Here is a 13,453-nt window from a genome sequence, read left to right as displayed (position 1 = left end):
AAGTTTAATTTCAATTACTTTGCAATGAAGTATTAATCACAAAGCCCCAATACCAAGAAAAGATATTTGAAATATTCAAATACTATTGATAATTGCTTTATTTTGAAAGCTCAAAAATGAGTTAATACCTAGAGAAGTTACTGAGTATATATGGATTAATCCTAAAAGCTCTTTATCAGTTACAGCACAGCTGACTGTCCATCCACACGTGTGTAAAAATAACACCCCCCCAAGATTTCAGCTGCCTCAAAGAACGACTGTATTTCAAATCTTCTAAAATTTTGAGCATTTTTAAAAATCAAATTGAGATGCTTTCCGTATATTATTTGTCCTATTACAAACTGAATAATTACACTAACATGCCTGCAAAATAAAATTGGAGAGAAGTTTTATTAGGGAAGTATACAATGTTAAAAATGCTTTCACTCATCCTGTACTTCACTGTACAGAATCACACAGTCAAAAGTTGATTCTAAAACCAGAAATTATTAGATTTTAAATTGATTAACATGTTAACAATTCAGGGCAACATCTGAAACCTATCTGCATGAATAAGCAAACATTTGTTAACACACGGACAGTTTTAGAAACCATTATTGTCCATTAGTTCACTGAAGGAGATTACAAAAAAAAGTAACACTAGGACATTAAACAATGAACAGGCATTACTGCATCTGACAGTAACGCCTCTTCTTGCAAACGGGTGTCAGCAACACCTGACCTAAGATTCACCTTTCTCCAGCAAAAATGCCTTTCATTGAGTAATATTAGATACTTGTTAAAGAAAAGTTTCAAAGACAAATAATTGATTTGATCAAAAACCTTGACTCCTTAACATTGACAGCATCTTGGACCAAAACAGCATCTCATCAACAGTTAGAAGGACAATACAGTTTCCAATACTGAGGGACTCTTGCTAAATTACAGCATTTTACCTACTTCATATATATGCATGTTCCTATGAGACACTTCTAACACCATATAATTAGAGATCAAAATGCTGCTGTTATGGCGACAGGGCTGATCTCAGTAATAGTCATATTGTGAAGGCCAGTTGTGTTTTAGCAATTAAGTCAATGAGGACATGACTTTGGATTCTGCTTTTCTAAATGCACAAGTAGGAGGTTATCATGAAACTAGCTTTTTTTTTTTTTTTTTTTTTTTTGAAAAACACTGCTTTCAATCTAGTGCTATGCTCCTTTCTTTTCCCCTTTCCTTAGGCACTTAGGAATTAAATAGGACTTACACATTCACACAAGCAGAAGTTAAATATATACATTACTAAAACCGACCCTCAAATTAAACAACTCACCCAGCATCAGATACTACATAGACTAAAGAACTAGAAACTAAAGACAGTAATCATCAAACAACCTCTTTTTCTCTCAGTTTGTCTGACCGCTTATTAAAATTATTTTATGAAAACCAGGTTTTATCTCCATTCAAAATTTTTCATTACTTGCAGTTGGTCTCTTTAATTTACACCAAATAAACACTGGAAACCCAACACTAGCCAAAGTACATTTATTAAAGGACATAATGCCAATGAAAGTAATTTTTAAAATTTTTTTTTTAAACCACTAATAAAAATACTACAACATTTAGAAAATGAAATTTATCTTCCATTGACCTACATTGTTCAAGTTCAGAGCATGCATATGGTGGCCAGATTAAACAGCAGGAAGTGAATAGGATACCTATAATTCTTTCATAAATAACATAGGGCAGCAGTCCTTGCTGCAGGGAAGATCCCAGAGAACAGGTTAAACATAAAAATCCATCAACAATTTCCTAATACAGCTTCTCTGTACAGGCAAGTACTGCTCTTACCACAATGCTACTACTCAGATGCTATTGACAGAGAAATTAAACACGCATCTGCAAATGTCTTCATTCTTCAATTCATGGAATACCATAACTCTTCATTTAATAAGTTTTCCTGAGTACAGGTAAAGAATAATTTGCAGTGAATGGAGCTAGGTATTACAATACACTGTTTGACGTCCAGATTACAAGATTTCAGAAAAATGTGTTTAAAAAATGTTTAAATCCCACACTTCTTAAGCATATAAAATTCTCACCAATTCAAATAAACGATCCATCCCTGCTATTAAAAAAAAAATTAAACCAACAGTGTTACTTCAAAATCTTAAATTACAAGATAATGGATGGGCATTTTTGCAGAATCTAAAAATACCAACCCATTTCTACTGTATGTTAACATCATCTCTATGGTCTGAAACCATTGATTGTGGTCATCCAAACAAAGGTTTCCTTTTCAGAAAGTGTTTTTCAGAATCATTTTGCATTTGCTGCATTTAGTCTCCTCACCAGTGTCCTGAGAAGATGCCTTTCTAATATCTGCAAATACTCTGACCTGAGTTCCTTCATAAATCTGGCATCTAGAGAAGTAAATTCATGTTGCAGCTACTGCCTGGTTTTTAATTCTTCTTCCAAAAACAGAGAAGGGACCTCATGCTAGTGAGTCCTGCCTATACTGACTAGACAGGAAGGGGTTTTGCCATTTGAGCAAAAGAGGAGGGGAAAAAGGCAGAACACATCAATGTAATTTACCTGCCTAAACTGAATATGAAGTTTATCTCCGAAATCCAAATAAGGGTTTCACCGTACTCAAGATCAAACACTGTCCAAAAACATTCACAAGACATTTGCGAGATACCAAGTCAGTCAAGGTTGCATATTTGGGGAGATAGAGAACAGTGACATTTTAAACTTCAGAGAATATAAGCAATATTTTGCTGAGAAAATATATCACATTCATCATTCCCACCAACTGCCTCTAAAGAAGCCTGTGTATTTACGTGTACAACTTCTAATGTAAAATAATTTTAAAATCCAATAATAATTGGCACAGCATGTTAGTGAAAATACTCAAGTCAAAACTAAGCATCTCCAATGAATATATCCATCAAGAATCATTCTCTGAAGTTAAAGCTTTCCATCAATGATTTCAACACCTTAAAGTAAATACTGAGCCAAGTCATGATGCTTCCATCATTTCGAGACTTCAGCAGCTCTCCAAGCCCAACATGCTCTCCAGGCCCTCCAAGCCCAACATTCAGCAATAACATTATCACTTCTGTGGAAGTTTGATGTTGAAGTAGTTAAAATTTACACAGTTAAGAACAGCTGCAGGATTTCCTTACAACTGATACCTATTTCTGAGAACCCACAGCTTGTTCAATGAATGAGGCAATATACAAAACACGACATATCTATGCTACCATACAACAGCTGAACATTTAACTATTTAGCGTTAAGACAGAAATTTCGTACACTAACTGGAATAATCATTAGCATGTCCAAATTGCAATACCTTCGACTAATCACAGTTTACAAAAGACATGAAAAGGTACTGACAGGAAGATTGAAAGAAACCTGGGAGGTGACATAGACACAGTAACTTTTAACTCCTCCAACTTTCAAAAAGCAGTACACAATCTACCTGTTTCCCATTAGTTCCACTTGTAGGAGCAGCAAGCATGACACAAAATTTCATTCTGACCAACAAGAAAGTTACGGTTAGATTAATAGGTGCTGGATACGTCTGTCTATAACGAGCACTGCATTCATCTACAATTAGAACATATTTCTGAAACATTATATATAAAGATTTTGAATAATTTTGTTTGTTTTCTCAAATTCTGGCTTAACTGAAGAAGTGAACAGACATTTTTAATCAGGCAGGCCTATTTTTGGATCTTCTCAAACAAAACACCCTCATACACCAGCTGGTTGAGTTTATTCACTCCTTAGAATTATCACACAGCAAGATTAAAGAAAACAAAATCCATTACTTTTTTTTCCATAAAAAGAATGGTTTAATTATGGAACTACTTGCTGCAGGATGTTGTGAGGGTCAAGAGTACATATGTATTCATCAAGTCATTATGCAAATTCATAAAAAAATAGGTAAGAACTACTAAGCCATAAATCTATAAAACAGAGGACAACCTTATGTCAGACTGCCAGAAGCAAAGGAGGTATACCAAGATAAGCATCACAGCATGCTTGCTCTGTCCTTATGCTTATTCTCTCGGCATCACTTATCACTCAAATCAGAAACAGGCTGGATGCATCTTTGGTCTGATCCAGAACAGCTGTTTTTCATTAAATAACAAAATCTCCTTTCTGTTTTGTCTATTCTATTAAGTACTGCAAAAGAAAGCACTGTTTTAACATTCCTGGGAAAGAGCCTATTACAGTTAAAGTATTAAATCCAGTTCATCTGCTTTTACTTTGAATGCCAATAAGCCCTATTCCTAAAGGTAAGCTTCTGCAGCAAATAGCTCTGATCCAAAGTGTGGTACCTTGCAACTGTGGTTGCAAGAGGCAATTGCTCACTGCATAGAAAAGTGAAAAAAAAAATTGTATCTTTTGACACTAGTTGAGATGCTTTTCCAGTTGTATTATAACTGAGGGAAATCACAAGAACTTCACAATTTATCATCCTTTATTCTGCATATCCTTATTCAAGCATGGAACATGATAAATTCCAATTTCTCCCCTCACACAGAAGTTTCTCATGTCTCATAATTCTCTATATCTTCTAAAATTAAGATCCAAGCAAAGAATTTCAGTTTCTCTCCAATGCCTGTTATCATCCTCTGTAGCACTTCCTAGGAAAACTTGTAAATAAATCAATTCCTCATCAGACTCTTTGTCAGTTAAATGTCACTTCTATTTGTGTAACACACTAGTAGATGTGTTACAGCAGTTAACGATGGCTTTAACTACAAACTGCTTCCAGTTCTTTTACCCAAGGATTTGGCATAGTATTAAATAAGTTCATGCATAACATATACAATAATACAATATTCAAGTATTTCCAGTCTTAACCTAAGACCAAAACAGAGTACAAGGATCACGGCAGGCAAATTAATTAATTGATTAAAACCAACTACAGTTTCCTGTGATAGATGGCCTATAAACATTTGTAATAAATAAAAGCAAACAAGCTTTTATCTTACAAAGAATGGTTTAGGTCTTGTACAAGGTAGTAAGAATTAGCTGTCCTAAAACATAAGCACAATTTATTGATTTGAATCAATTTATCACTTTACAGGAAATAACTGACATTTCTGATCATCAATAACTGCAGAGAAACCCTGCTCCTCATACAGCACTACCCACACACAGGAATCCCAAAGCACTTTATTTGATCCTCACTGCTCACTATTCACTCAAAGACCCCAGCTACTTCTGAGGTCTAATAAACAATAACCTGTTTGGTAGTGAATACCCTGTCTTGCATAAACTGACAAACTCATTGCTTATTCTAGCATCTGATCCAAAGCTCCAGTAAGTGAAAGCCTGGCTAAAGTAACTGCATGATACAAGCCCAGTGAAAACTAACTCTCAGAGGGAAAGGTACATATTTCAACAGTTTACTCAAGCCTCATTTAGGAACATCTATGTGAGGTTTCAACAGCAGTTAAAGCAAAATTAGGTTTATTAAGGTATTATGCATTCACGATGACCTACACAGCCTATGAGATTAGGAAGTATTTATTAAAAGGACAGTCACTGAGAGTTCATATAGAATGAACAGCTGTAATCACATGAAAAGGAAGGGAAAGACTAGCCAGAGAACAGGCTTCTTAATGGCATAGAGAAAGAGAGAGAGAGAGTGTGTGTGTCATTATTTGTTTAGAAGCTAAAAGCAAGCTTTGGTGATATACAGTCACAAACTAATCATGCTTACGTTAAATGATTCATCATTTGATCAAATGTTTAATTTTAGTAAACAAAATTGAGAAAAGAGCCAGATTGGCATGGCAGGGACCTGATGATACATAAGTGACTGGAAAATCCAGACTCAGAAATAAACTCCGGATTGGGCCTGCACAGAATGCTTGGGGCACAATGTCTCATCACACATATGAGGCATGCAGTGTCAGAGAAAGGCAGAACAAATGGTAACATCCTGCAAAATCCCTGCTGGCATGTTCTTAAACAATATTGCCATCAGTTTTAGCTGACTACAGTACCTTATAGTTGCCAGAAATAAGATGAGATGAAACTAATCATACTGTGTTTTCAATCAACTTCCTGCTGGCTGCCACCATTTCAAGAATGGAATTCATTTGTTTTATGGCCATTAACATATTTCCTTCTTTTCTGGTCCTAAGGCACTGAATGAAATGGTATCAGTCTGGACCATAAGAAAAATAAGCAGCAGTCAGTACAGGACAAATAGAATTGTAAAAGTATTACCCTCTCTAACATAGTCCTTCACAGTATATGCTTCTACCAGCCAAGGAGTATTTTAGCTTACAAGTCTCATCTATGCATATAACTGCTTAATAGTAAAAGCCCCGGCCCTTTGATGAGCTATACATGAGCAAAACCTTTGTGGAGTCCTTTAAAAGCCAATAGGGAACTGCCAACATTAAAGGATTATGCCTCATCTCTAATCAGCAAAATGGCTTAACTGCAATATATACATATAGTAATACTTTCATGTATTTATTAAGTTAGAGCTGAAGACTTTATATATGCCATAAAGTGAAAGAGGTTTCTGAAATCCAGTAATCTAAGAAGAAAAAAAACCCCCAAAACATCAACAAAAAAACCCCCCAAACATTACATGGTCTGTTAATCAGGAAAAGAAGAAAGAATTTTTCCAGATCATGAGAATGAAAAGTAGTTAAGCACAGCATAAACTCTAGATGAAGTGACCTAAAATAACAACTTGCATACTGCACCCTTTCCAACTCTTGTACACTAACACTATTCCAATAAAAAGTAAGATAGTTGCAACTGACTGAAGTTTAAGATATAAAAATAGAAAGGGGGGCAAAACATTTCCAAACTATAAGTCATGTGACTTTTTCATAAATAACATGAATACAGATGAGGTTTCCCCAATTAAGATTATCTGGGTAACTGAAATGATTTTGTAAAATATACAGATCATCTCAGTGCTCTATTTGAACTTTACTTGAGCACAAATGACAAACTGGACATTCCAAAAAGAAGGGCAAGTCTGCAAAAGATTTAAGGACAGATTCTATGATCTTCAACAAAAGGTAAGGAAATGTTAGCTGTTGACCTTAAGCAGATGTTTCAGAAGTTCCGAACAGTCTCACTCAAGTCCTTTCTTTCAGCTGTTCATTTTTCAGTCTCTTAGATCTTGAAACATCAAGAGTTTAGTAGTTTTCCAGTCACTAGAGATTCCTGAAACCTACAGGGTCTGAATTTCTAATATAAACCCAAGCATTTTAAAAGAACTCCTCCAACTTTAATGCAATAGTACATACTAGTCTTCTCCTGTAATCTCTTTGCATGCCACCACTATCAACATGCACCTCAGGAGCTACTTTTATCACTGTTCACCAATAGGCAAGTTTTAGCCCAGAGACCCGCAGCTCACTTCAATTTAATGCTTCTTTCAGTATTTTCCTTAATGTTTCCTATCTTTGTGTATTACTGCAGAAAGTGTGCATCTTACTGCAAACAGTCCTGGCTAAGCATTACATAAAATAAAAAAAAAAAAGTCACCAGTTTTTATACTTGGCAAAATCTAGATCCTACTCTTTGACACACTGACACTGGGTTGTTCTCCTACCTACATGGTTTGGGCTCACTCAAGAACAACCATAAAAGGATTTTCAACCACTGGACCGATAGGAACCAGGAAACATAAAGCAACACTATTCCTCTACGTTATTTACAAATTTCATGGAAACTAGTACATTAAATTGCAAGTTTCAGAACTTTCCGTAGCCTTAAATGTCCTGCAGATAAAGGGCAAATATGGCCCTGTTATTCCAAAATATGACTTGACAGACATATAAAAGTCACGTGAAAGTCACAGATAAGACTGTCTTAAGACATGTTGCTAGCAATAATCCTAGGTAACATCTAGAGCAGCAGAATTCCAACTTCACAACATCAAAAAGACTTATATGCATCTGATTTACTTTCTTCAGAAAGCTGGTATAAAACTGTGACCCCTTAAGTACTCTTGCCAATGCAACTTCATGAGAAGGGCATGTCTGCACAGATTTGCCAGCCAATCTTTTCAAGCACTAGCAAGGCCTACGTAAATAAGGACAAGAAGAGACTTAAGTTCCTCCAGGACTAAGAAGTACAACAAATCATCAAATTCCAGAAGCTGACAGCACAGTTTTGGTTTTTGTTGGGTTTTGTTTGGAGTTTTTAAGTGAAAAAATATGTATGTAGTTTGCCACCGTGTACTTGGCAGACACTTAAAGAAACTGAAAAACAGATTAATTTATTCACTGTATTGGTGGAGAAAGTGAGTTTTTCCATAGTGCTGTCTTTCAAAAATATCTTACAAGAAACACTACTGTATGGATGCCACCCGGGGGGGGGGGGGGGGGGGGGGGGGAACACTCATTTGGGTAGCTGCTTGTCCAAGGGAAACGTATGTCAAAAAAAAAAGTTAGTTTTAAAGGCAATTGGTTTTCTTGAGAGCCTCCTGTCACCATTAAACAGAACCTTGAACACAAAGCACCAGATTTTCTTCTCATTATCACAACTTGCTGAACTAGCCAAGAAGTTCAGCCCAATGAAAAAGTTTACTTCCAACTTTCTGCAACTCTCCTTTCACATCAGTATCATGTTACAGAAGTCAGTACACTACATTAGAGATAGCAGCAGCTTGCTTTCCACTACATTACAGAAAGCATGAGTTCCAAATAAGGGAGCCTAACAAAACAAAATAAACAAAATAATTTACTGTACATTTATAATCTGTCTTGCAAGATCACTCCCAGCAGGGCCATGGCATTTGTTGCAGCTCAGGCTTCTCTCATAACTCAAAAATAGGATTTCATTTAAAATGCTGCCGCTCCAATAAACCAACCAAATGTACAGTGACATCACTAAATCACTCTTATTGCATCTCTTTCCTCTCAGCCTCTACTCCCCCAGAGCACCTTAAATTGTGTGACATAAATCCCAAGAAGGTACAATCACAGACAAGTGTAAATCTCAGGTGGGCCCTCAAAAGTCCATTTAGTCACATATTCTTTGAACTTTCCATAAATAAGAACATTAGAGACTAACATTTCTGTGATATACATTAAAGGCACTTCATGATCATGTGTATCTGCCAGTATACCACCTGCCATGATACATCTTATTTTTTTCAAAAAAACATAATCAAGAACGGAAACATCTTCAGCAGACATGACCTTAGAGGTAAAAGGGGTTTAGCAAGGAAGAGGCTTACTTTTTTTCCACCTTTGGCAAACAGGAATAACCCTACTTCCTCCTTTCTAAAAGGAGATCAGCCAACAGCTAACAAAGACCTTATCTATTATGAACCTCCCTGCCTTTGTAAGGTGGAGGAAAAAAAGTATATTTTTGTCCTTAGCATTTTTTCCTTCATTAGTTACCCTGCCCTGAGCTGACCTGCATGAACAGCAGCGAGAGCTCCCCATTCCCGGGCGCAGGGCAGGGACGTGTCAGGCACCGCGCTCCAGGACACCGAGCCGGGCAGCCAGGGGCCCGCATTACCCATCTGCGCCTATGAGCAGCTAAAGGCAGGCCCCGGAGCGCCGCCCGCAGCCGCCTGCCACCTCGCAGCCCCAAAGGAAGGAGAGCCGCTCCCCAGGAAAGCCGCGTGCCCGGGGAAGCGAGCAGGCCTCCCCCCGCCGAGCTGCCGGGAAGGCCGCCGCCGAGGTGCCCCAGCGGCGGGGGAGGCCGGCGGCGAGAACGCCGCTCGCAGCCAGGCCGGCCCTCCCCGCCCCCCCCCCCCCTCCCGCCGCGGGTAACGCAGCCACCTCCCCCCGCCGGGGTCACCCGCTGCCTCTACGCCAGGAGGCGCCGCCACCCCCGCCCGGGCCCCCCGGGACGCGGCACACCCCGCCACACGCCGGGAAGTACGGGGACACCCCTCTCCCCCAGCGGGCACCCTCTGCGGCCCGCCCGGCAGGGGACAGCGGCCGCCCCCGCCCCGGGGCAAGCTGCAGGCTCGGCCCCCGTGACAGGCCCGAGCCCAGGGCTACGACCTGGCCCTGCGCCCCGGCCGACCGGCCTGCTCGCCAGGCCAAGCTCGGGCCCCGTCCGGCCGCGGCCCCCCGCCGCCTTGCCCTTCGCTTCGCCGCCCGCCCCCCTCCCTCCCCGCGCCGGGCCAGGCCAGGCCAAGCCGGCTCCAGCCCAGCCCCCTCCTCGCCCTCGGGCCTCGCTTACCCCCAGAAGCCGCAGGGGCAGCGCGGTGGCAGGCTGGGCGCCTTGCTGCGCTCGCTGCCGGCGTCTCCCATGGTGGGGCCGGTGCGCGGGGCGGCGGCAGCGGCGGGCGGGGGGAGCGCGGGGCTCCCAGCCGGGATTCCAGGCCGGTCAGCTGGAGCCGGGCGCGACCACTGGGGAGGCGGTGGAGGGGAGGGCGCGGGAGGGGGGCGGCCGCGCCCTACCGGCCGGGCCCGCAGGGGAGCGGGGACGCGGCGCGGAGCTCTCTGCGGCGGCCCCTCCCGCCCGCCGGTTTCTGTGACGACCCCGCTGGCGCAGCGGGGCGCGCCCGCCCTCCCCCGCCGCTCGGCCCCTGACTCAACAATGCATGCCCCCCCCGCCTTCCTCCGGTTCCTTGCTTCCCCCTGTCCTGAGCGGGATGGTTTCGGCAAGCCACCAGATCAGCTGGGAGTGGCATATACCATAGCGCATCCCTGGGGGGAGTTGCGTTAGATGGAGGGCGGGAACTAGGAGAGAAGCAAGTTCGGAAAGCACCCATGAACTCGAGAAGGGAACTGACTCCTCTGTGAGGAGGCTTGGCGGGAGCTGAAACCTGCAGAGCTACCTGGAGCCGCCGCCCTCTTTTGCCCCTACCCACACGTTAGGCACACAGTGGTACAGCCAGGGAAGACCGGTGGGGTGGGGGTGCCGGTGTTGGCCGCGCATGCGCGGAGGGCTCTGGACACGGAAGTTGGTCGGTGGCGAGTGGGTCCCCGGGGGCCGTTCCCGCGCTGCCCAGGGCCGGGGGGGCCCGCACCCCTCCATCCTCCTGGGCTGGGACCTGTACGAGCCGCTGCGGCCGGGGCTCAGGCTCTCGACCGGGAGCTGCCTCGCCGAGAGGGGCTGGTCGTTGCCAGCCCGGTGTGTCGGGAGGTGGGCGGCCTGTGCGCACTCGGGGTCTCTCCCTGGTGGGTTGCCGCCTCCGAGGGACCCCGGCGGGAGGCGGAGGGGTGGACCGGGCCTCGTTTCCCATGGGCTCCGTTTGCTTCCGTGCTAGGTAGGCCTCTCCCCTGAGAGCTGGGAGGGAGGCCTGTAGGCCGGGCAGGGCTCAGAGGGCGCCGCTCCGTCTTCTCGGTCCTGCTTCCTCCGTAGGTGTGTGTCCGCGGTTTCCCTCAGTACGAAATAAAATCGGTTGGGTGTCTGAAGTACGGGGGGTTCCTTTCCCTGTGGTAAACAACACTCGCTGCCTGAGAACACTGAGCTGAGGGCTGGCTGAAGCCGGGAGAAGGGGCCCACCTTGGCCCTCGTGTTTTGGCCCCAGAGAAAGGGACCTGCAAGAGGGTGAGGTCTGGCAGGCAGGGAAGCGCACAGCTGGCACGGTGCACAGGCGGTTACCGGCTATGACGGACAGGAAAGGAGAGGGGAATTTCCAGCATCTGGACCTGAAGGTTGAGTAATGGGGATTGTGCTTCTGGTACGGGTTTAGCAAATGGCCTTGAGCAAGTTACAGCCTTGCACTGGCTGTACCCTGGGTTTTATCTGTGAAGTGGAAATACTGCTGACCCCCTGCTAGAAATTGCTTTTTGATCCGAGTGAAAAATGCTATGTGGAAAAATACTGGGTGTGGCGATAATGAAGGTGGCATTTTGATATCTTCCTGGGGTGCTGTTACCCACCTTACACTTTGATTTCTGCTTTGCACTTAAGGTTATCTAAATTTGAAAATAATGAACACCCTTAATAAAGTCCAGAGTATGTAGGTCTTTGTGAACAACTAAGTAATTCTGCCAACGACCTTCTGACTTGAAATACTAACCTTCTTAAAGAATTTTATATCAAATTAATTCATGACTGAGAAAAAAGTAACTGCATATACACACATACTTAAAACTTTTAAATAAAAAGTTGGAATTTAATTGAAATCATGTAAATAGGCTTATTTTGAAGAGACTGGTTTGTGACTGGGTTTACTAATAACGGTTGTTTTATCAAGTTTGGGGTTACCTGACTCCCTGTTGATGCATCAAGCGGGCTGTTACTGTTTCAGTAGCTCAACCAGTCTCTGCTGTTCCTCAGCAGTGACTTTGACTGTGATACCATTACTGAGTGTAAGACCGGCGCGGTACAATGGTGACGGAATATGTGTGGAGAGTTTTCATTGATGCATTAACTGGTCCAACTGCCAGCCCTCTTTAAAGTGTCTGTGGCTGCATACCACCCTGTGCACTGAAGCATGAGAGCTTCCTCTTGGCACAGCTTTTTCCTGGAGGAGCCTCGCTGCTGAGGCAGCACTGCTGAGTGCACCAAGAGGAGTGAGTACTTGAACAAAATAGCCCTGGCCTCATTAATTCAGCCCTTTAAGCCAGTAAGTCAACTGAAAATTAAAATTGTCTCTTATGTGCTGGCTACCTGTGCTGCTACTAGAGGCTGTAAATTCTCCTCAGATAAGGAGTACATACTGGCTTTTTTAAAGAGAATTTGATAGTTTGTATGTCCTTATTTGCTACTACAGTGAGGTCATGCTGAGTTAGCTTTCAAGTATTACAGATGGCGTGGAGAAGCACGATCTCTGCTCAGTGCTTGTGTCATTTCAAATAAACCTTTCTTGATTTTGTAAAGTTACATTGGGATAGTCAAAATTCTAATTTTCCAAGCAGTCCAGATTTTTAAAAACCCTGCAGTAGTGTGGTAATTCATTCCAAAGTTAAACAAGAAAAATATGAGTTTAGGGATAATGTTATTACATGAAGCATTATTACTTAATAAGCATGGTGACAATGAAGACACCTGAACTAACACTGCCTGCTACTAATGCCCTAAGGAGAAATAATTGGGGGGGGAATCTTGAGAATTACAGTACATTTGAATACTATAGGACAGAGAAGAGGGAGCATGTGTGCTTTGAGGCTGTAATGCTATATGTTTATAATAATATATTTGGTCTTTTTTTTTTATTAAAGTATGACTTTTGCGACACTGTTTTCGTATAATTGTGGTATTTTCTACCTTGTTTAAACAACACAGAACTTGAATTACTGATGTATGCATTCAATGTTGTTTCCTGAAAATTCAGTGCAGTGATCTTAATCTATATGTGCTTTTCTAAACCTTTTAATGTTTTGATTTGTCCTGTTTCTTCTACTCATATCATAGAATCATAGAATGGTTTGGGTTGGAAGGGACCTTAAAGATCATCTAGTTCCAACCCCTCTGCCGTGGGCAGGGACACCCTCCACTAGACCAGGTTGCCCAAAGCCCCATCCAACCTGGTCTTAAACACTTCCAGGGATGG

The 13,453-nt window shown here is 42.4% G+C and overlaps 1 protein-coding gene across 1 annotated transcript in view; it reads right to left on the bottom strand.

The window, feature by feature from the left end:
• The window catches only part of ZFAND3 (zinc finger AN1-type containing 3), a 135,629-nt gene extending 124,961 nt beyond the window's left edge, over window positions 1-10,668 (bottom strand). Inside the window, 2 exon segments of the mRNA XM_075749007.1 lie at window positions 10,186-10,545; window positions 10,547-10,668. Of these exon segments, the coding sequence (XP_075605122.1) occupies window positions 10,186-10,545; window positions 10,547-10,653 (467 nt within the window). The 5' untranslated portion in view covers window positions 10,654-10,668.
• Between the last annotated feature and the right edge of the window lie 2,785 nt (window positions 10,669-13,453).

The sequence above is a fragment of the Balearica regulorum genome, chromosome 3 (assembly GCF_011004875.1).
Source record: "Balearica regulorum gibbericeps isolate bBalReg1 chromosome 3, bBalReg1.pri, whole genome shotgun sequence".
Lineage (NCBI taxonomy): Eukaryota > Metazoa > Chordata > Aves > Gruiformes > Gruidae > Balearica > Balearica regulorum.
Note: the sequence above shows the minus strand (reverse complement) of the source record. Positions and strands in the feature narration are given on the sequence as shown.